General features: G+C 42.0%; 1 protein-coding gene across 1 annotated transcript; it reads left to right on the top strand.

The window, feature by feature from the left end:
• Window positions 1-1,595: 1,595 nt before the first annotated feature.
• diras1b (DIRAS family, GTP-binding RAS-like 1b) lies at window positions 1,596-23,785 on the top strand. The gene is made up of 3 exons (XM_079573593.1): window positions 1,596-1,841; window positions 20,847-21,191; window positions 23,149-23,785. Exons 2-3 carry the CDS (start codon window positions 20,883-20,885, stop codon window positions 23,434-23,436), a joined length of 597 nt encoding a protein of 198 aa, XP_079429719.1. The 5' UTR covers window positions 1,596-1,841; window positions 20,847-20,882; the 3' UTR covers window positions 23,437-23,785.
• Window positions 23,786-24,843: the final 1,058 nt, after the last annotated feature.

Raw genomic sequence — 24,843 nt, forward strand, 5'->3', positions numbered from 1 at the left:
TTTTCCAGCACGTTTTTGTTGCTCTTTTTCCCCTTTTTTGGGGGGGGTCACTTTCCATTTTGACGCTTTTTTTCAAGAAGCTTTTAGATCTGGGTAATGCTGAACTGGAGAACATGGGGTTCAGGTGGGGGTTTCTTGCTAATATATGAAATCATATTGTGGAGGTTAATGGGCAGGATATACCAGAAATTGTTGTGATCTGTTTCCCAAAACAAACTCTAAAATGAAAGTGTTTCAGCTGCTTAGCAAATTAAGCAGTGGGAAAGCTAGAGTGTGGGTAAAGCGTCTAAATATTAAATAAATTCCACACACGCTACCCAACCTTAGTTGAACGGTTGATGGTTTCTGCATGAATGATCTTCTATTTGATCAGGTAGCGCCTCTTAAATCTCGCTTCCACATTTCGAAACACACTGTGCCATTTGAAATCCACTGCGGCGTGATCCCTCTCCCCTCTGATCTTTAACTCATAATCCCTGCCACTGAGTCGATCAATTCCACTTGTAATCACCTCGAAAGTTCAACGTTTCGCCGCTAGAGGGGGGACAAACGCTACGGCTGCCTTCTCTCTCTCTCTCTCTCTCTCTCTCTCTCTCTCTCTCTCTCTCTCTCTCTGTCCCTGGTGAGTCACGGGCCGTCACGTACAGTCTACCACGGCAGCGCAGAACGGGGTCTGGTTACAACAATGCTTATTTACGACGAGCGCACGGCATGGGAACATGTTATCCACAGTTGAGCGTCACAGGCGACCGGGGCGAGATAAGTGTGTGCGGCACAAATGAACGGACGTCATAAACCACGTCTATCAACTTCCTGGATCATCAACCTGGGCATTCACTCCCTCACTCAGCCACTGTTTGATCCCATTGCATAATTACATATATAGTTAATCTACATAAACACGTCAGTGCTGCAGTTATAGGCCCAGATTGATTCATTTATTTTTTAATTTCTGTATAGTGCTGAAATCCAACACGGGCGCTGTCCGTGGTGCTGAATCGGTGGAGATGAGATTGAGCACGTGATTAGAGCACTCGCGCTCGACAGGAGACCATCCCAGTTTGAGGCCAAAATAAAGCTACTATAAGAGCTGCAAGGGGTCGCCATTTTGAACAGGACAGGTAACAACATTAGGGGAATCCCTGTTTGTCGTCTTCAGGGAAATATAATAATCCAGGTCCTGAAACGTGATCTTTCGGAGTAGGCCTATAGGCATAAATATTGCTTAGTTATTTTGAAGAGGTCACATAGGCTACTCAATGGATTAATTTGTAGTCGTGTATATAGGCTACACAATTGTAGGCGCATATGCAACAATAATAGAAATAGGCTGTAGTTACGACGTTGTGCTGAATTGGGGGGGTATAAAGGGTAAAATCAATTAACTTAAGGTAGATGTTTGAACAAAAACGTGCGTAAATGAGCAGCAAGCCCCAGCAGGTGAAAAAAATAATACTGGCACAGGTGGTCAGTAGCGGATTGATAGAGTCCTTAGACACCAGGAAGTGTCTAAAACTAAATAAGTATGGTCGAGGGAAGGGAGAGGGCATCACAGCACCTCCCTCCCACGTCCGATCTGCGCGGAGAGAGGAAACAGAACAGAGAGAGAGAGAGAGAGAGAGAGTCTGCCGTGCTCAAGCCCCACTGCTACTGCCGCTACTGCCGCTGCCGTGCATGCTCTTCTTTGGTGTTTGGAAAAAAGAAAAAGAAAAAACATCCCGGACATGAGCGCGACGTGAACCCCAGTAAAATGCTGAACTGCGCGTCTTTCCCCACCGTCTGAAGCGCGAGGACAGAGCCTGAAGCGGAGCTCGACTGTAAGGCTGCTACTTCTCAATCAGGTATGGGCTTTTTTTTATTATTTATTTTATCCGCCAAACGGGATGCTCTGCCCGAACATACTGTAGCCCGTAAATAGCCGCGCGCCTTTCTTTTTTGCGTCAGGTGCCAAATATCCCGTGATAAACATCGGTATTTTTTTTGTTTGCCAGGAGTGCGTCGAGTTGTTTTCGGATGTGTTTGGTGAGGGACTTTGATGCAACGTATAGGGAGATTTAGTCGCGAGAACAGCCATATTGCCGATGGTAGATAGAGACGGCGGGGCAAGAGAGATGCTGGGATTATTGTGTTTCGCTTTGAAGAGTGCATCGCAGGCGGAGGAGCGGTAGAGGAAGGAAGAGGAGGAGGAGGAGGAGGAGGAGAGGGCGTCTGGAGGTACGTGGGACCTATATGATTGAAAGGAGGGGGGGAAAGACCCGAGAAAGACAGGGCAGCGCTGCGAGATGGCGATCCTCTGGTATTTATGAATGAAGCGTTTATTACATGGGATGGGGGGGGGGTTGTTCGCTGCTGGGTCTGTAATGGCGCACGCAGCATCCCCATCCCGCTCCTTTCCTTTCCCCCCGTCTGTTTGCTTGCCTGTTCCGCACAACGTTTGAGCTATACGGTGAGGGTGACGCCGGCATGACGCATATAAAGCCCCCGTTTTTTTTTTTCTCAGGCAAATGCCACGGCTTAATCCTCCATCTGGATGCGTGTTTCTCGTCCATCTTCCACCCGCTGCTCCCCATGTGTTGTGTTGTCGAAGAGGGGAAGTGTGATCCTGCGTAGGCCCGGACTGTGACTTTGTCTATACGTGTGAATTATGGACGTGAGTCAACTTCCTGGGTGTGTGTAAGTGACAAGGGGAGCAGCGGAACACACGCACTGTGTGTTAGCAACATGAGTGGACGCCTATTGCATAGATACGGGGAAATAAGAGGCTTGGGGGAAAGAAAAAAAACTATGAAAAGGAACTGGCTGCGTGCATCAAATAATGTATTATCATGATGCAAACTACAATAAATCATTGATATCTATATCTTACACTATATCCAACAATAAGGATCTATTGTTTCTCTGGGTTTAGTTTCTCCTCCTTAGCAGCTCCAAATGCTTGTCCCTCACCACTGGCTGATGTGTTTTTCAAGTTCAGGCAGCTGAGTTTATGTTTCTGCACTCAAATTGCCTCCATTACAAAGCACTTTATATCAAAAGAGCTGTCTAAACGGCCTCTCTCCCATATTCCCGGCTGAAAATGATAGTTTGTCTGCTCGGAAATGGGAAATTCAATGCGTAATGGTACAAATGGTGGGATTTCCCACATGTTTTGGCCTAAATTACGCATGACAACGGTAGAAGAAACCCATAGGGCATCAACAAAAGTAAACCCCGGCCAAGCGACACATGCAGTCGAACCCCAAATGCAAGATTAAAATGCGGTAACTTTTAATCCTTTTTTTTGCAGTGCGGGTTGCATAAGAACACTTGACAAAACATAGAAATGACTCAACTCGCTGTAACAAAGGCAAAAATAGGTGGTTACTGTGGAGATGCCGGTGACGTGATTGAAGTGAATGTAACAGCAGCAGCAGCACGGTATATGGGCATGGATTTGATGGAGGAGAAGGGAGAAGGAAAAACAACAACAAAAAAAACACATAATGGTCAGAACAGAGAGATGAAATTAAGCGGAAATGGTTGGCTTTGCAGTGGTGATTTGTGGAAAGGTTTTTTTTTGTGTGTGTGTGTGTGTGTTTTTAGAAGTGGCTTACAGGGTCCTTTAGATGTTCGGGTCTTAGTGTACTTGTTGAAAATGTGCACATAAATTTACACTTCCTTAAATGGCAAAACTTGTCAGGAAAACTGCGACTAGATTTTTTTGTTGCCATATTTGAAGATCAAAAGGCGAGTCAGTCTAGTCCCAGATTCCCCATAGTTTAACAATAAACTTGTGGCATCTAATCGCTTAATAATGCCTTGCACTTAACCCAGGCGTACAAAAGCATTAAAGGCTTTTTCACCGTAGCCATGTTGTTTGTCATAATCCGGGCAAAGTTTATACAGAATTTAGAAGGGAAAATAACCAGATGCACGAGATTAAAAATGCATTACAGTAGCCACAGCGGCCTCTCGGTTATTCTTAGAAATGTTGTTAGATGTGAGCACACGAGGCGAGGTTCAGCCTTCAGTCCGGTCTGGATCGGCTGCACAGACTGTGAGGACATACAGTAATGGTAATTGTGAAAGAAGGTTTAATATTAGCAACAAATCAATGCTAAAGTGCTTTGCTTGATTTGATGATCTCAGTATGTTTAAAATGTCAGCATTGTTTTGCGACATGAGCTCAGAGATAATAATAATGATCTTCTATTCTTCACATTTAAATATGCAAAATGGATCAGCTAAACTCACTGGTTTTCACTTCATCGTCCTGACCTATTGCATTTATGTTTGGAGTATTTTGTCCATTTAGATTATTGATGGTGTTCAGAATGGCTAAAGTAAAGGCTGCACGAAAAGAGAAATGTGATGTTGCATAACTTATTGGAATAATATAATATGTTATCAAATCTTTTTAACACAGTTTGTTAAAAGAAAAAAAAACAGCCCCTGTTAAAACATGATTTATTTATTTTTTAACAGGGATTGTCCACCGAATTTAAACAAGGGACCGTCCCTTAATTGTCCCTTGAATTTAAACATTCATTCATTTGCAAACAGTTGAAAAAGTTGGGAGGCTGGAGTGCTACTTGGATGTAAAAAAAAGTTGCATAAACTTGGTCTTTTGGGTGCTTTTCAGTGCAGAGATCAGTTTCAGCAAAAAAAAAAAATAATCAAGCTAACTGAGGCACTCTAAAAGTAGAGCTACTAAAACGCCTTTATTTAAACATGGCTAGATGAGATCAAACTGCCAACGCGTTTCGGCTCTAGGCCTTCCTCAGGGCAAGCTCGAGATTGCTGCCTCTGTACAGCTAAAAGCTTACAGCATTGGTCACATGTCACAAGTGGGTTGGTCCATTCATTCATTTGCAATCTGTTTTTTGATCATATTGTTTTACAATTGCCTGGCATAGGTTTTGTTTAATGCTCTATCAGAAAAAAAGAGTAAATCTCCATTTGGTATTTTTAGCAATATACTGTACTGTATCATGGCCTGCTGCAATGTGTAGAGTGCACAAGCCTAGGCTAAAGCTATATATGTTTATCTGTTTATTTGATATTGGTGTAACAATAGCACTGGATAACCCAGATGCATTTGTGTGTTAAAGCAAAACTGCTCATTTGCAGCACTTGTCCATTGGAGGCTTTTAGACACATTCAACAAATACATGTACAGTACATGAAAGGGGGTAAACATTAAACACATCATCAATATTCAGTTCATACAGCGTTACCATGTTTCCAGCTCTGATTCCACTTCAGCCACTGCTTCAGACCTCTGTGTGTTCAACGTATTATTATCTTTTCTTTTCAAAGCACAAGTCAGGAACAGTTCAGCATTAAGCTTTATATTATAGACTTTAAAACCAGGGCTGCTAGAGTACTGTAATCTCAATAGAATCAAAGTCATAGTTTTCAAATCCCAAGTACAATGCAATATTCCATAGTATTCTTTGCAAATAACAAATCTGCAATCTTCATGGAGTTTTATTACTTAGAAAACCTCTAACCTGTTATGGTACAGTGGGGAAAAAAAGTATTTTCCCCAAAATCCAATAGAAAGTCTATGGGAAACTGACCAAATGTTTACTGACATGTTTAAAATCTATGCACTGTTATAAGGCTATTGTTAATAAAAAACAACACACACAATAGTGATGCTTTGTGCAGGTACACTACACTGTTCTGAGCTAAGGGAAGCCAGTCTCCACAAACAAACATAGGCTGTGCTGTGCAGGAGCGTCAGGGGAGCCTCTTCAGCACTCGGCGGGATTCCCCAGTTACTTTTAGCCATCTGTGTTGCTACCACAGACCTGGATAAAGCCGTATTACAGAGAGCGGCGCGAGTTTGACTCTCTCCCCGTCTCCATCTGTCACTCTGAGCTCCTCCTCCACGCTGATTAGCCCCTCAGTCAAGTACCTGCCCACGCTATGTGCACACGGCAGCGTCCCAAACATGGCTCTGCTGCAGGCCGGGGAAATGATGCATTGTGTCCTGTTATAAATTACACATAATAGCTAATCTGCAGGCCTGTGGGAAATGTTCTAATGTGCTGTGAGAATGCAATCAAAAGTGTTTCCATTTGTCTGAACAGTTAATTCGCAAAAAGGCTTTTCAAAGAGCCAGATTATATTCCAATAAAGAATAGCAGTTTCCTCTTGATCAAATCGGCTCTCACTGAAACAAATGATAGGTGGTGTTTACTTGAAAAAATCCAGGAAACCGACTGCCCTGGAAAAGTCAAGTTAACGTGGCTAGTTAACGGCTAATTATTATTATAGCACTATTGGTTTGGAAGTTATCTAGAGATTGGTGAGCAACCAACACTTGCCACATTAGCTTGACTTTTTCAAGGCATTGAGTTCCTGGATTTGTCAACACTGAATATATCCAAGGAAGCACAACTATTACTTTTTTCAGTGCAGTTGCATGTTATTGCACAGGCCCTATTCCTATTTTTTTTTTTTTTTTTTCATGGCAAACAATGAAAGAGGAAACCACAAAATTAAAAGGCATCACTTTAGATTAAGGTGTTCTCATTAAGTATTACTAAGCATTAGTAAACCTTTTAGAGTTAGGGTTAGGGTTGGGTTAAGGGTTGGTTATGAATAAGCTTATTATTAATGGCCTATTAGTATGTTAACAGATAAAAGTATAATAAGCAGTGTGTTAAAACTTTTCAAGCATATTATTAATGCTTATTAATACCTTATTAATACTTAACAAGCCCACCTTAATGTAAAGCGTTCAAACTCATTCCTATAACTTTCCTAACATATTTGTAGCATCCCAATTCTTCGCAGGGAGTTTATCAGCACATTTCACAACTTGCAGGGTCACTTTCACAGAAATGCTAGAAAACTATCCTGCGAGTTCATGAAATTGTTCCAAATGCTTTATAATTAAGAGGCACAGTGGGTTTTTTTGGAACAAATGTCTGAGTTTACAATATACTAAAGGAGGACCAAGCAAATTCCGTTCCATTACTGCAAAAAATAAAAAAAATCAGGTATGATGCCTTTAACTACGTATCTATGCATTTACTGTTGCTGTTGCTAACTACTTGCTAACAAACAAGAATGTATTTATATCTGGATCCATTTTATACATACAATACAATACAATGGTGGTTTTCATCTACAGCGCTGACCTTTACAGATCCCGATATCTAAAAATAAATCTCGCTAATTTGCGCCGGCAAGTTTTGAATAATGTATCCGCGTTGTTTCCTGAACAGCGTGAAGCCAGATTGACAGGCTTTAGCAGGTTTTACACAATGGCCAGACGGTGTGACCCGCGGGATCCCCAGGTCACGCTAATGCCAAACGCAGATTACACTGCTACTTTCCTACCCCAACCCACCCCCGGGGCAGCTGTGGCTGCAGATGGAGCTTATCACACTGTGGAGAATCAAAAAGTCCCCTGTGAAGTCTTTGTGGCCATGTGTGTGAAAAGCTCTTGTAAATACCATTCACATTTACTTGATTCCTTCTTTTAATGATACGTTTGGAGTCAAGTCATGCACTATAAGGCTTGGCAAATGTTATTCATAAGGAAAACAGCTCTGAAAACGATGCTTTTGACGTAACTCCGGTCGCCTCTGAAGCGCCATATTTCTCATAGTATCAGTGAGAAAGAGTCCAAAGCAGAGGCTGGAGGAGTCTCGTAATCCAAGTCCTGGGAATTGGGTCAATGCAGCGCGGGCTAGTACTAGGAGGAGGTTAAGTCCGATGATTAGCTCCTAAGCCCAAGACCACAGCGCGGCGCAATCTCCCGGACAGAGCAACCCGCGCGGGACACGAGAGCACACGCTCCGCTCTCACTCCATAGATTTACACTGATGAGAATCCGCAGAACGTTACAGGGACTTAAGACTTGATTAGTGCCAGCTGTAACGGAGCAGGAGAGAACATAAAAGGAAGCTCGTGTTTAAAAGTCCCAGTGCAAGTGTTACTCAGGCAACACTTTCAGCACTGTTTGTTTTATTACAGTGGACATTTTTGAGCTTCTACCCATGTTATAACATTGTTCCCAGTCATCAAAAACATGCTTGCTCTTAAAGGAATAGGCCACTGTTTTTTACACGCTGAGATAGGTTCTAACCTGAGCTTAGACGAGTTGATACGTACCTGTCTGGTCTTTGTGCGTGCCCGTGGAAGTGTTTGGAGCGATAGGAATACATTGGGAGAGGTCAAATGTCAACAACATCTTTGGTCGTTTTGCATGACTGAGGGCACGCACAAAGACCAGACAGGTACGTATCAACTCGTCTAAGGTCAGGTAAGAACATATCAAGATCAGAGCAGTGGTTTAGTTACTTCAGACACTGGTCAAATATTACTTCAATTATAGTAAAAGTTGCTCAGTGTAATTTTTACATAAGTGATAGTTGTGAAATATTTACAGCGGGAAAAAAAGTATCAGTTTAGTAGAAAATCATTTAAAAAAAATTATAAAAAATAACTGCAGTTTCAAAAATTTCAAAAATTGTGCCCAAATTCTCCTACTGTGTGGCAGTTAGTGTCTCCACAGCACCACCTAATGTTCATAGTGTGCTTTTAATTGATTTTCTTGTAGTAAACTTAGGGTGACCAGACACCCCCAGTATACAATTGTTTACCATTATATTGATTTTTCCCTGTTTTTTACCAGTGCTTTGCTAGAAGTAGCGTTTTTGACTCAGAAGTTCAGAAGTCTATGGTCTATTTAATTGACTAGACTTTCACAAACAATGTTACCGTTTAACTTGGGGAAAAGGGATTTTTTTTGCTCCCGCCACAAAATCCCATTGTGTCCCGGTTTTTAACAATCCGGTCACCCGAAGTAAACTTCATTTGGCACCATAGATCTACATTGTAAACACAACATTTGTGAAAGAAAAACAAAACATAATGCGCTGTTGTGTGTCAAAATAGAGCACATTTTCCTACAGCGCGAAACAGGAAGTCAGAGGCTAATATTAGCACAGTGTTAGCATTGTGTTCTGTTCACCACAACTGCCTCTAAAATCCTGCACTGTCTCAAAAAGGTGTTAATTCGGATCCGAAGTGCCGTCATGCACGAGCTTAATATAGAAGCTGCAGTTACACGTATGACCTGAGGTGGCGGTAGTGAGTAGAAAATGGCTAACTTGCATCTAGCCCCTTTAAGGTGTGCTCACACTGCTTGATATACTTTTATCTGTTAACATTAACCTGGCTAACACCAGGCTGCTGTGTGCGCTCGAATTATTTCGAACTGCACAACAGCCTGGGGACCATGGCCAAATCTCCGGTGGATTTGGGAACCAATCACAGAGCGAGGAGGGACGGCAAGACGATGACGCGCTATTCGATATATGGAAGCTTGTAGTTTATTTACGGATAATTAAAAAAAAAGTTTATTTACGGATCCAACGTGACAGCAGCAGACACGATGGTATTTTTTGATCAAGCTTTAGACCTTGTTCTAAATAATTTAGCTCAAAAGTTTACAGCGGGTACGTCATACGTCATCTCATACGATGATATGATTGGCTGGGGCTACGTGCAGACGCATGAGACTTTTTTTTTTTTTTTTCGTATCGCCCAATAAACGACTATGGACGCTCGTAAACCACACCTCTCCTACGAGAAAATGAATTGGTGGTCCCCAGACTAAATATCACTTGTGATTTTAGTCTGGTGTTAGCCAGGCTATGTTAACATACTAATCAGCCATTAATAATAAACGTATCAGCCAACCCATAACCTAACCCATCCATTCATCCATTTTCTTCCACTTGTCCGTTGCCGGGTCGTCACATTGCCCCTTATTGCTCCTCCTGCAGGTGGTGGGTCCATAGAAGGACGGCCCCTTGATTCTCAGGCCTGTTGGTCTCTCATAAGGGGCTTCTGAACCGCTATTTGTCTGACCCGTCACCTAGGACCTGTTTGACATGGGAGACCCTACCAGGGGCACGAAGCCCCCGACAACAGAGCTCCCAGGATCATTCGGATGCTCAAACCCTCCACCACGTTAAGGTGGCGGTTCCAGGAGGGGATGATGAAAATACAACTACAAAAAAACACAATAAACAAGTGACAAAAAGATGATTGAAAAAATAAGACCCACAAGAGCCGGAAAAGCAACAATAACACTATTAAAAAAGCGACAAAAACACGAGTAAAAAGCGTCTTTAAAGCTAGGGGAAAAAAATCAATGAGGAAAGCAACAAAAAACTACAAAAAACAAACAATAACATGACAAAAACGCAGTCACGAGGGAACATTGCTCTGGCCTAGAGGCTGCAAGTTCCAGTCGAGAAGCAACTTTACTCAACTACCTCCGACTTTCACTTCATTCAGGTTGACTCTGCATCCCCTTCTCTTACATCAGCTAACTTCAGGTCCTCTTTCACCACATCCACAAATCTCGTCTCGGGTCATTCTCAGCATCCGCCTCCCCGTATATTCCCTCTACCTCGTCTGTACGTCGTCCAGAGCATCGCAGCGTGGCATCTCTGACTGTATCTCCCCAAACAAACCCGTTGCAAGCGGCGCGTAGCAACAGTCAACGTGCACAACAAAGCGCGACCGGAGGAGGTTTGATATCTGATGGCACCAGCTGGAGCGAGAGAAAACAGGAGCACAAAAGACGACGTTATTGACGGTACCGCGTTAATTATCCAAACCCCCAAACCGGAAACATCTCCCTCTCCCGAAAGAACTTTTTGGTATCAAGATTTGCCGCTTGCCGACTTAATTGAAAAGTATTCTTCAGACAAAACAAGATTGTTACTCTCTGCTGTTGAAAGCTCAGTTCGAGGATTAGACAAAGGCGTGTTCAAAAAATAGACTCTAATTAAATGTTTATAATAGTGGGTTAATGGGGAATTTGCTAATTAAATCATCGACTCCGATTGGATACAAATGCTGTTTTTAATGGGAGCGCAGTAATCCACAAAATGCCTCTGACATCATTCTCTCCTTATTTAGACTCATAAATGACAAGTTGCTGTTGTGGCCACAGTTGCCATGGGGCTGAATGATGGAAACCCGGCTGCCAATCTGTACCAGTGGCCTCTCCGACCGCCGCCAATCACACACCTCAACACATTCAGATATAATGGCACAATGTTCCTAACCTGTTCCTAAATTTGGCAGGTCCTGGGTTTGTTTCCCACCTGGACGGGGCCTTTCTGTGTGGAGTTTGCATGTTCTCCCTGTGTCTGCGTAGGGTTCCTCCGGTTTCCCCTACTATTAAAAAACATGTACAGTGGGAGGATTTCTCACATTTCTGCATAAATTGGTCATAAAATGTGGTCTGATCTTTATTAAAATCACAAGAAGGGTGGTGTTAGTTTAAGCAGACACTGTTAGCTCATTCTTGTGATTTTAATTAAAGCAACACTAAGTAACTTGTTCACCTTAATAAATCCTTTTCGTAGTCTCTCTGGGGGCAAGTGTTAATGGGATGTTTGGGGGGTCTTTCATCTCCACCGGGTCCATCCGCCACCGGGTCGGAGCCACCAATACACACTAATGGAATCACGAAGAAGAAGCTAACAGGCTAACGGGCAAAGCTAACTGCGGGCTAGCACCACTTAAACAGTATTTACGGCAAAGTTTGAGTGAAAAAAATGATCTCCATTGTGTAATTGGATGTACAATATCCCTCACTCCCTTTGTCTTTTCTGTCAGCGTAGTGTTTACTCTCACGGACAATTAATGAGTAAAAAAACGCAACATGCTATGACACCTGCAGTGGCGCTTATGGCCTCTAGGGGCATGAGTCACTTAGTTCTGCTTTAAGATCAGACCACATTTTATGACCAATTTATGCAGAAATGTGAGAGATTCCAAACGGCGTACTCACTTTTGCCTCCCACTGTAAATAGGTTAATCCTCCAGCCAGGTGTTTCTGAACATTAGCCTGGCTCCACACCTGGAGATGGGTCCCGGGGACTGGCCCACGCCGGCCGCCCACTGCTCCTCCTGGTCGCCCCAGCGGCACTGAGGATGGGTCAAATGCAGAGAATGAATTTCCCTACGGGGATCAAGAAAGCATATCTTCATTTTTCAGGGGAAATTAGACAGAAATTTCAGAAAACCTGCATTTCATGAAATTGATACAAGTGCTTTATAATTGATGCACAGTGTTGTTACATGAATATAGGCTACTAAAGGAGGACATGACAAATTTCGTTTAATTACTAGGGGGAAAAAAATAGGTCTTGGGCCTTTAATCTCAAATTACTCATTAGTTATTCGTACATAATTGGTTTCATGATAATACATTTAAATATACAGGCACAAAGAATAAGTGCTAAAAAAAGAAGTATGAAGTTTGCACTGAAAAGCTCCTCCTGTTAAATGAACAAATATGTCTCTCATCGCTCTTCAAGCCCTTTCACCCTGAGCTCAACTGTCAGATAAATCCAAAAGCCCAAAAAATGATTTGAAAGCCCGCTATGTTTGATTTCCTCCTGGCATCTCTTTGAGCAAATATTGGTTGAGCCGGTCATTGTACTGAAGTAAACATACAGTAAATCTCATGTGGGCATCTTTCAAGTGTCAACTTTGCTCACAATCCATATCCTGACCACAACACCTGGACAAGAGTGAATAGGTTGAATAATAATACTATGATAAGGTATTTCCAGAAGAATTGCGTCACTGCGACATGTCTTCAGCATTTATAGTGAAACCTGAAAAGCTCATAGAGTCTGAGCCTGTTTTTTAAAATATCTCTTTCCTCCTGTGGATGTGATATTCAGCAGGTGTGAACCAGGCGACTCTCGAAACATGACTAAACGTGCCAGACGCTTCCAAGCCCAACCAACTGGTGCCGCGCTGTGTGAAAATATCAGCTCTAAAAATACAGCCGGTGCGACTTGTTTGACGAAATTAACTTTCAACCAGCAGATAAAACAAATATGAAAGTGCTGCGGCCGGTCGGTTTCCACAGATGTTGGTGTTTCTGTTTTTGCTACATGGGAAATGAGAGGTCGGCGGCTTCCTTTGCCCAATGATACAGGATGTGTGTGGAGTTTAATCTTTATATCAATCTAAAAACTTCTCTCACTGTGTAATGCCTTATTTGAAAGCTAAGGCTTGCAAAAATCCTAACTTTTATGTCGCGCTGTCACCTTGTTTTTGTCACATTTTTGAAGCATTTTGATCACGTTACGGTTGATTTTTCATTGTTTTTTGATCGCATTTTTGTCGCTCTTATGTCACTTTTTTGTGGCTTTTTTTTTTGCGTTTTCATCCTTGTTTTCGTTGCTATGTTGACACTTTTTTTCAAGGAGCTTTTAGACGTGGGTACATTTTTTCGTCACACTTTTGAAGCCTTTTTGTCATGTTTTCGTCAAAGTTTTGTTGCTTTTTCACAGATTTTTTTCATATCTTTTTGACACGTTTTCATCACATTTTTATCACTTTTTTGTGGCTTTTTTCGTCGCATTTTTGAAGCGTTTTTGTCATGTTGCATTTTTCTTAGAGTTTTCGTTGCGTTATTATTGTCATGTTTTCATCATGTTTTGGTTGATTTTTCACAATTTTTTCATCGCATTTTCATCACATTTTCGTCGCTCTTTTGTCACTTTTTCATTGCTTTTTTATCACGTTTTCATCCTCGTTTTCATCGCTATTCTGACATTTTTTATCCAAGAAGCTTTTAGACTCGGGTAAAGCCAAACTGGAGAAAATGCGCACAGTTAAGGCGGGGGTTAAGAGGTTAAGCGTACATTCACAATCTCAATCACCGACTTGTCAGAAGCATCACAATCAGACATGTTTCCAAAGTCTCTCAGCCTTAGTAAATACTCTAGAAGAGGAAAGAGGTTTAATTGTACATCACATAGAAGGTACACGTTGAAATGTCGTCAGAGCTGAGGCCAAGACAGTCCCAGAAAGAAAACTAGCACCTTCAGTTATTGTGTGTTTGTTTGGACGGCTGTGACTTTACTCAAAACCCTGTTAAATCTGTTAAGCCGCTCGTCGCCGAACAGCCAGAACATTCCCCACCCGGCTCTATTAACGTCCTTTCTCTCACACGAGATACCTCCACCGCGGGACGGCTTTGCGGGTGTCTGTTTAATCTGCCCCTTGATCTGTCGAACGCCATTGTGTTTGATGTGGGCTAATGCACTGCCATTGTGCCGCCGCGGCCGCTTAAGTAAGTGGCTCTCTTGAGGGAAATTATGTGCATATTTCCTCACTAAAGGTGACATTTGCTTTTGAAATGAATGACTGGAGACGGCGTTCTTGTGACTGAGGAGGAGAAGAAGAAGAAGAGGAGGAGAAGAAGAAGAAGAAGGAGAGGAAGAAGGAGAAGAAGGGGAAGAAGAAGGAGAGGAAGGAGGAGGAAAAGAAGAAGTATAGAAGAAGGAGAGGAAGAAGGAGGAGAAGTAGAAGAAGGAGGAGAGGAAGAAGGAGGACGAGGAGGAGAAGAAGAAGTAGAAGAAGAAGGAGAGGAAGCCAAAGCTATTTCCACTAATGCGGTTTGGCTTCGAGCGCGGCAGAGTGTTGCATTAATTCATTAAGAAACTGCAAGACGTGGGTTTTTCTATTTCTTTCGTTTTTTTGTTTTTTTTTGCTAATGCAGAAAAAAGGAGAGGAGATCGATTCCGAGGATATCGGAGGTTGAAGATCAGCGGCTGTTTACAAAAGTTACAACCTTTATTGACCTGTTTATGAGCTTAAAGTATATCAAGCTCCACTGCTGTCCCCTCCAATCCAAGTTCAAAGGTGCAAAAAAGACTCAAAATGAATTTAATTTGCCATAAAAAACACATATTTACCTTGAATCCTATTTACACATGTTAAGGTGGTTAGGATTATGTTCATTATAAGGACTTGCTCTTTTTAAAAAAGCCCCTGAAGACTATGATTGTTTCTATTTTTCTTCTTCTTCTTCTTCTTCTTCTTCGTCATGCTCATAATTGGACTGAACAAACTTAGGCACTGATTTTTCTCTCATGTTTGCAATTGCATTTACATCTCAGATTGATGTTTTCATATCAAGATTCTGACCACGTTTAAAACAGGAGAAGAAGACTGGAATTGCCAACCTAATACAATAATTACCAGTTTGTGAAGTGAATTTAATTTGCCACAAAAAAACACAGATTTACCTTGAATTGTTTATGTATCACCTGTTAAATATCCACCTGGTCCACTCTTTTCTCCAGTTAAAGAAAATAAAGAGTAACAAGGCATTAACAATCACTTTCTTAGTCGCAAAACATTGTCGGATTGGGATCTCGAATAACAATCTTGCAGGTTCAGAGTCAAGGACAAATGCTGTTGCCGACGACTGTAGCTGTGTGCGCGACTGTAGCTGCTGACGGAGGCTTCAGCTAATTTTAGTCCAGGTGAAACAATGAGAGCAGGAGGAGGAGGGGCCAAAACCGAGGTGTGTGAACCAAAATAGGCCTAATGTGACACTGCAAGAATGAACTATCCACACTCTAAATGTTCACTTTATAGATAGATTATGTCGTCAATTGGGCACAAATGGTTTAATATGTTTGCTATGAATTAGAAACAAATGCACTTAAGCCAAAACTGAACCTGGTTGGAAGACACGTGTTGTTAGTTATAAAGGCCTGCTCTTTAAAAAAAAAAAAAAAACTCCTGAAGACGCTTATGTTAGTCGACTAGACTACGATTGTTTCTATTTTCATTTGTGAAATACTTACCTGTAGTTGTTTTCTCCTTCTTCTTCTCCTTCTTCTACCTCTTCCGTCTCCTCCTCCTCTTTCTTCTTCTTCTTGTTCTCCTTCTCCTTCTTCTTCTCCTTCTTCGCCTCCTCCTTCTTCTTCTTCTTCTTCTTCTCCTTCTTCGCCTCCTCCTCCTTCTTCTTCTCCTTCTTCTTCTTCTTCTTCTTCTTGCTCATAATTGGACAGAACAAACTTAGGAATTGATTTTTCTCTCGAGTTTGCAATTGCAATTACATCTCAGATTGATGTTTTCATATCGAGATTCTCACCTAAGCACATTTAAAACAGGAGAAGAAGACTGGAATTGCCAACCTAATACAATAATTACGAGTCTGTAGAGGTTTAACTCCAACGAGCAGGGCTGCGTACCGCTCAATTGTTACTTTATGCTGTGTATATGATACCGATGCCTGAATGACTTTGTATTTCTCCAATACCTACTGTATATTAAAATATTTGCCATCTAAAACCAGAAAACAGAACATTAATGCTTATTTATTCCACAAAAGAGGTAGAATTTGTATCATGTAATTTTAATTAATTTTTTTTTATACCAGTCGCGCCTCAACTTTATTTCTGACACCATACTGGCATCGTTTAACCCAGTCCTGATCGCTCGACAGTAACTTCCCTAAATCGGTGCAAATTTGTCGAATCTCAGCCTCAAAAACAGCGATTTGTGTTTGCGGTTAAACCCGTGGCCCTGGCAGATGTCACTGATTGAAGTAACATGTCGGGGTGAAGATGGGGAGAGGATGACAGACTGACAGGGGCCAGACGGATGAGCCGATCGATCCCAACCAGAGAGGATTCCGTTTATTGATTTTGGTCCCACAGAGAGGGAGAGAGAGGGGCGCAGTGATGCAAGAGGGTCCATCACACAGGAATCACCGAAATATGTTTTACGCTACAGATTTACTGCCATGTCTATTCTGCTTTTATATAGTAACGGTCGTCGTATAGATTTCAATGCATGTGGGAGAAGAGCTTTGTTAGAGGTGGGCGATAAAACTTGTGTGGAGCCCTAACGTCTAAACAAACACAAAAGTCATAAGCTTTTCAGAACCTGTTTTTATATCCAAGGACAAAAAAGCAGCCTTTGTTATTTTCTTTTTTCGACCATTCAGATTGCAATTTTGATTGCGCCGAATGGAAACCAGACTCCCCACAGTGGCACAGCGGGACACGCTGCCATACCAGCAATTATGCCTATTCTTGTTCTCGTGCGCTAAATGACCCATTGACGTCCTTGTATTAGTCACTACTGTAAAGAACACTGCGGCTGGAAACGTATGGCCTGCTTTAATGTAAAGCAAGAATGTATTGTAACCCTTTTTTGCCTTTTTCCTTTGACTGATGGACAATAAGCCTTATGTGTTACCTTTAGACTTGAACCGCTGGAGAACTTTCCTGATTTGCAGCTACAAATAGTGTTGTTGAGAAAAGGAGAGTCATCAACAAAATGCTTTTTATGTTGAGATATTTTTTGGAATCATTCTTTGATGTCTTTTGTGCTTCGTGCTCCTGTTTTTGGCAAATATGCTTTAGTTGTTAATTCACTCCTTACGCACACTCAGAGATGAGCCACTGCAATTTGTTGACTTGTCACTTTTGCTATTGGAAAAAACCCTTATGCATTACCGCTATACTATTTTTCCATGTGCCAAATCATGATATGATGTGATCTTCATGCAAATACCCACTATCTAAAGCAACTGTGGCTTTGACTCCCCATCAATTTGGGCTAAAACATTAATCGCCAAGACCATTTTAAATGGTCGCAATTAGCTAATCACAAAGGCTGTAATTAATGTCCCCTGCAGAGAGAATCATGTCCTGTCTCTATGAGGTCGTATTGTGTTTAAAACCTGTTCATGCTTTCATTTAGACCAAATGAATCAAGTTAATGCTCCTGGATGTGTTTAAAAGAAATGTGGCCTGGATCTTCATTTAAAATAAAGATCTATTAATAGGGAATGTGATCTGGGTATAGACCGTCGTGAGACAGGTTAGAAAAGTACCATCTTATCTTATCTTATCTTTACCCAACTGATGATGTGTTGTTGCAATAGGAATCCTGCTATTGCCCTTGAGGGATCAATAAAGTTTTCAGAATCTGAATACAAACTAATTGTAAACTTAATATTTGATGAAAAAATCTCATTAGTACAAAAGTAATATAGAATACAAGAAGTGCATCCTCAATCTCAATTTAATGTCTATATTTTGACTGCTAAAATCTCAAAGTCAGCAGCGCAGTTACTATGGCCCAGGCCATCACTAAGTGACTGTACTGTGGTGCAGCGGGAGCGTAACAGAAATCCACTTTCCATCTTTTCCAACTTTGCTCAAACTTGGAAGATCAAGGAGAGTTTCTTGTTATCTCAACCCTGAAGCTCCAAGTTTGTGCTTTTTCAATTATATTAAGACCCATTAGCATCGGTATTCCATGTAAATCAGTCTTTTTCTGCTGCAACAGATGGTGCACTGACTGGAGTAAATCCATTTTGAAACATGTCACGCTTTGCAAAGGTAATTTGAGCATTGAAATAGACCTCACAAACACGGGGAACTGAACAATGTGGTCATGGCGGATCATCAAAATACGGTTAATGAAAAAATAAATAACACAGGCCTCTTAAAGCAGCAGGTTTAGAATAGTGCAGGATAAATAATTCAGAATACAAGTAGGTAACTCTGGCGGCACAAACACGCCCGGAGGAGAGATTGTGATAGATGCCGCTGGAGCTGAGGCGATGCATATGGATGAGACGCAGCAGGTAATGCTTGAGACTGCAGGGCTGCCACTATGCACCACTGAGGTAAATTATAAAGGTCTGCAAGGCTTTCAGAGCGCAGCATTGAAGGTGATGTCTACTCAGCATGAGCGCCCTTTTTGCATTTGTTTTATGGCAACGTTGGAAGTAACAATCAGTGATGAGAATAAACACTTCTTATGACTGATCTTTCTCACTAATATCACTCCTGTCATTGTAAGTTTGTTGCAGTGCATGGTAAATCAGACATAAAGCAGGATCCTTGTTTTCGCCGACATGAAGAAATAGCTGGTATTATTATTATAACAAGTTTTCTACAAATATGACACTAATTATTGCTGCAATGCTGTATTGTGAGATATGCATATGACATCTCTTACACTTGTGCAGGATATAAATCACAGAAGAGCAGATGGAATACTTGCTGAGACAGTGAACAAACCCAAATGATGCATTCAATCAGAGATGGCAATGTTTCGCACAAATCTATGGGAATTCATGTGAACTGATGTTTGTCAGTAGTGGGGGTGATGAATTTACTCGCTGACATACGACTGTATATATGTGCAGTTTGCAAAGGTAGGCTTTTGAATACAACTTAGAGTCAGCGTTTCATATTTGCAGTATAAGTGATACTCTATGGCTGAAGAATGTGGTCTGTTTGCAGGAGTGTTTGTAGTGAAGGGCTCCCCTCTCCTCAGACCTGACTGTAACTTCCCTGGGAGCGGGACGTCTCCAACTTGTTTCCATGGAGATTGTTAGAGAATCTAATAAAATCTCTATTTATCATGTTGTTAGTATATCTTTGTCATAGCCTTAAATGTGGTGCTCTCAGCCACTGAATGTTTTGTTTGCATATCAGTGTGACGCTCAACAGAGGGCATTTATCCCCCGCTATGTGGAAGCATGGCCAGACTTGAATGGTAAGACTAGCGCAAGCAAGATTGTCGGGAGGGAGCCCTCTGGTGGCCACTCGAAGTACTGCGAACTGGGAGAGAGGACATCATTTGGGCTAGAGCTGGTCACCTGACAACTCCCATAATGCAGTTTTCCTCAGAACAGAAGGCTGAGGTTCTTTAGGTCATGAAGAGTGTTACAATAAACTGGTTTCACTATTAGAAATATAATCTGATAGAGCCATGAGTAAAAAGGTCTGTCCACTGCTCATTATAAGTTAACATTAGGGAACCATGACTCACTAAAGCATGCAGGATGATGGGGATGAACAGCGCCACGGAGGATGGGTGGAGAGATTGTGTAACTGCATCACCAAAAGCATTGGGAAGACTGTGTATATCAAGCGTTTATTGGTTCATGGGGGCCCTTGACTGTTGGGGGGCCCCAGGCAGCTGCCTGTTTTGCCCCTATGGGAAGCTACGCCTCCGGTCTCGAGTTCATGTCTCCAGATCCCGCACTGATGGTAAATAAACTTCTCATGCCTCATCTATCCTCTGGGACACCATTGTTTATTCTCTAACAGAGATGTTCACTGAAGGCTGCCAAATGTCAGATTTGAATAGTTCAGCTTCTCATCCAAATCCATTTTTTGAACACCCGCTGCAAAAATAGCCCTTTCTGTGTTGAGCTGGTAGTTAGGAGATTGTATTGGCAACAGTATGATTCAGAATGTCAGTGGTTCAGATTTTCTAGTTTTTTTTTTATGGTACCAGGCTGGGCCACGTGGATATATGGGGTGAGACATGGCAACATATTCCCATTTTCTACTAAAAGTTGTATAAGCAGTTCAGTTTTAGGCACTTTTCTACCTACATTAAAATGGCAATCAACCTCCCCCCTCTGTCTTGTAAAAATGCATGTAATGTTCCGATATCCGCACATCTCCATGTTGCCCTTTGCTGTTGTCCTTTGCTGCGATGAGGCTGGGAATGTCCCCTCATAGGACTATTAAAGGATTACCTGCTAATCCCATCACTGATGCACGGGGTCATATTCACCTGATGATGGCTTCTCTTCATATGAAAGTGCGTGTATCCTTTTTCTCGCCTCCATCTTTAATATCCAGCCTATTTATATTTATGGCGTGGAAATGCCTTGGCTTTGTAAACTGTGCCTTAATGATATTGATTACAGAAAATGTCTGCGTCAGGTGAAAAGCCCTGGAGCTCTACCAAACTCATTTCCTTTGATTTGTTTTCTGGCTCGCTTTACTGCCGCGAAGAGTGCGGTGAAAAGACCAAATGTCGCCCCAAACTTTTATATATAAAAAAAGCAGTGTGCAATTATGATGCTTTATAGGGGTAGGAAGAACTGAGGTTAAAAGAGAATACTAAATATTGTAACAAGATTCCATCAGAGTTAGGAAGTCACTTAAAACTTGTCCGTTTTGAAGCACTTTGACTTGTTATAATGTCTTTATTGCCCTCTCCTCTCCCTCCCACAGGTGTAACCCAGTCTAGCGCAGCCTGAACGGGGCAGGATGCCGGAGCAGAGCAACGACTACCGCGTGGTGGTGTTCGGGGCGGGCGGCGTGGGCAAGAGCTCCCTGGTGCTCCGTTTCGTCAAGGGGACGTTCAGGGACACGTACATCCCCACGGTGGAGGACACCTACCGCCAGGTGATCAGCTGCGACAAGAGCGTGTGCACCCTGCAGATCACGGACACCACCGGGAGCCACCAGTTCCCGGCCATGCAGCGCCTCTCCATCTCCAAAGGCCACGCGTTCATCCTGGTCTACTCCATCACCAGCCGGCAGTCTCTGGAGGAGCTCAAGCCCATTTACCAACAGGTGGGTGTGGCCAATGCAAAACTGAGAGGATTTTAGATTGGATTAGATTAACTTTATTGTCCACCTTTCTTTGGTCAATGGTTCACCAACACACACAAAGTCACAGGATAGACAGTATAAAAGACAGTAAGCAAAAATAATTAAAAACAATTGTGCTGCATACTCCAATAGCGCCCACTCAGCAGCTTTATACTCGTAAGAAATGCTTTGTTTTTATGCACAGGAATTAGAGTTGATTTATTCCCTCATTTTCCTCACATATTCGATACAGTTTGGAGGCCATTTTGTCTTTGCCACAGATCCAGTGTCCAGTGTTGCCACAGATTACTGGAAAAAGTAATCTGATTACTTAGTTATATATTAGTTATATCAGTTTGCTGATTACTTGATTTTAAAAGTAACTATGTTAGATTACAAGTTGCTTTTTTGGTTACATTCATCAGCTGCCGACATCACCTCCCCCACCTCAAAATACAAATGACAACCGGTTTTGCCAATACTTGCGTTACTGGATGTGTATTTTAACAGCAACATCAACAAAGGGTAACACTTTATTTTACACTACCCCTGATACATTGTACCTGCCACATTAAGTACAATGTAATGTGCTCTGTAACACTGTGTAATAACTTGTACCTACAGGTTACATACACAAAGGAATGTATTAGTATTTTGGTGGTACATAATGTAATAAGACATAAAAGCTTAACCCTAACCTTAAGGGAACAGGCCACCGTTTTTACAGACTGATATGTTCTTACCTTAGCTTAGATGAGTTCATTTGTACCTGTCTGGTCTTCACACGTGCCCTCAGTTACGTAAACACAGCACAGACGGCGCTAGCATTTAGCCTCTCCCCCTCTCCTCTATAGCTCCAAATGAGGTGAAGATAGAAGCTACCAAGCTCTTCCACGTTTTCCCTATTTCCCTATTTTGCACGATAAAGTATAATTACACAAAATTAAAACAATGTGGATTTTCTAAGCGGAGGTAGCCATAGATCAAGAATTGTGACATATTTCCATCTCTCACCTCCTCTATTGTTGTCGTGACTGTCTTCATATTGAAAATGTGACTTGTCGCATACGTCACTCCATGAGACACAAGAAAACAGAACTGGCATAACTGCGTAATCCCTGTCCTAAAATATAAACTTACAAAGCATAGGACTGACCTTGCTTGCATTAAGTTGTCCACTGATCCCAGATTTGATTTTAATAGGTCAAGACTAGCATTAATGTCTTTATGGCATACAAACTTTGATCGTCTATGCTTATGTTATACAATAGCTGTACATTAGTATACTCTGCGCAATAATACTTCACTACTGCATTTGTATTCATCGGGTTGTGAGCCCATTCGTTCTGCCCGTGGGAAATCATACCGGGATCGGCAAGAACTCGACTAACACTTTATGAAGCCCTTTTGTTTAACATCATAACTTGTTTTGATCAAAACGCAATCCGGGCCATTAATCATTGGACCTGTTGACGTGAAAAAGAAATTTCACACATTTCCCGGTCCTTTCTCTCTCTCACTCGGCGTGTGTTTCTTTCATTAGCCAGAGCCACGCCACAACGAGAAGTAGATTAGAAATATTGATTAGGCGGAGTGTGATGAAGGGACGACGAGGGCTGAGTGCTGGGAGTGAGGGATGATCAGTGAGACTCAGAATGAGCAAATGCTAATACGGCTGCGTCGCTGGCAGACAGACTTTTAAGACGCGACTTGTGAGCAGAGTTCCAGATGCTCAGAAAGTAGTCAAGGAAGTTACCAAAACAAGAAAGAAAGTAGCTGTGGCTGACTCACTCGGCATAATAAACCGATTTGACATTTCTACTTGACAATTTAGATCAAACAGTGCCTCACATAATGCACGATAAATCATTCAACTGTGGAACTTTTTAGCTTCATAATTACACGACTAAATATCTCAAATATCTCGACTTCTCTGCAGATTTTGGCCATCAAGGGCAACGTGGAGGCCATCCCGATCATGCTGGTGGGCAACAAGAGCGACGAGACCCAGCGGGAGGTGGAGACCAAGGACGGGGAGGCCCAGTCCAAACAGTGGAAGTGCGCCTTCATGGAGACCTCCGCCAAGACCAACCACAACGTCACGGAGTTATTCCAGGAGCTGCTCAATCTGGACAAGAAGAGGAACATGAGCCTCAACATCGACGGCAAACGGTCCGGGAAGCAGTCCCGCGCCGAGAGACTGAAGGGCAAGTGCAGCGTGATGTAAGCCCGGCATGAAGAAGAATGAAGAAATAGAAGAAGAGGAAGAAGAAGAAGTAGAAGAGGTTTGCCGGGACGACAGCGGGCGCAGCCGCTCTCGAGCATTACGAAGGAAGGAACTGAGAGAAATTCAATCCCTCCCCCAAATATCAAAAACCTTCTTCAAACATTTGAGTTGGTAATTTTGCTGAAACAATCCATGAATTACAAAGCAGTTTAGTGGACATATCATGCGCTTTTGGGCACTTCCACGTTGATATTTTTTTATAACGTTGAAACAATATCTGTCAGGAAAAGAGACTTTATGACCAGGTTCGAAAAGTTAAAAGCTGGTTTGCATCCCAAAGTTATTCTTTTGCTACCAGCATGCTACAAGTTTGTTTTTATTCGGCAACAAAAATCAAAGTAAAACAGATCAGAGCGCTTTAGCAATAGAAGAAGGGACGGCCAAAGTGAACAGGATTACCCCAAACTGCGTGACTGTTCTTGATGAGCAAACCGTGTTATAATATCGTATAAAAGCTCGAAGATTTGCATGATATGTCGACTAAAGTTGGAGCGTCAAACTTTATTCATGAAGCGCTTTTCATACTGAAAGGTATCACAAAGTGCTTTACAGATTACAACATTTAAAACAATACGCCTGGCACAACCTCCCATACATATTTTATATATTAGGATCAAATAAATAGATTAGTCAGTTAAAGGCTAAGCTAAAAAGGTGGGTCTTGAGTCTGCTCTTAAAAACATGAACGTTCTCTGCAGCCCTGAGCTCCTCCTCAGGTCGTTCCAGAGGCGAGGGCCGTAATATTGGAAAGACGCCTCACCATGAGTCTTTAGGAATAACTAGGAGACCCCTGCCGGAGGAGCGAAGGGGTCGTGAAGGTTCATAAGGTAAAAGTAGTTCTGAAAGATAAGATACCATTAAGACATTTAAAAAACATTAAAAGAACTTTAAAATCGATCTGAAACACACGGGGAGCCAATGCAGTGATTCTAAAACCGGTGTCATGTGGTCCCGCCTCCTGGTCTTCGTCAGGATACGAGCTGCTGAATTTTGTAAAAGTTGCAAACCTGAGATACTCTTTTTGGGAAGACCAGAAAGCAGGGCATTACAGTAGTCGATACGACTGGTGATAAAAGCATGCATTAGCGTCTCCGTGTTGGCCCGAGAGAGAATGGGGCGGACTCTGGCTATGTTCTTTAGATGGTAAAAACCTATCTTTGTGATATTCTTATAATAAAAGTCAACTCAGAGTCAAAAATCACACCCAGGTTCTTCACCTGTGAGGAAGGATTAATAGACAGTGACTGTAGTTGCATTGGTAGTTTAATTTTGCTTAAACAATCCATCAATTTGAAGGCATTTTTATCACTGAGTATCACACGAGCGTTAGCAGGCTTTTCATTTTGA

The sequence above is a fragment of the Gobius niger genome (genome assembly GCF_951799975.1).
Source record: "Gobius niger genome assembly, chromosome: 16".
Classification (NCBI taxonomy): Eukaryota; Metazoa; Chordata; class Actinopteri; order Gobiiformes; family Gobiidae; genus Gobius; species Gobius niger.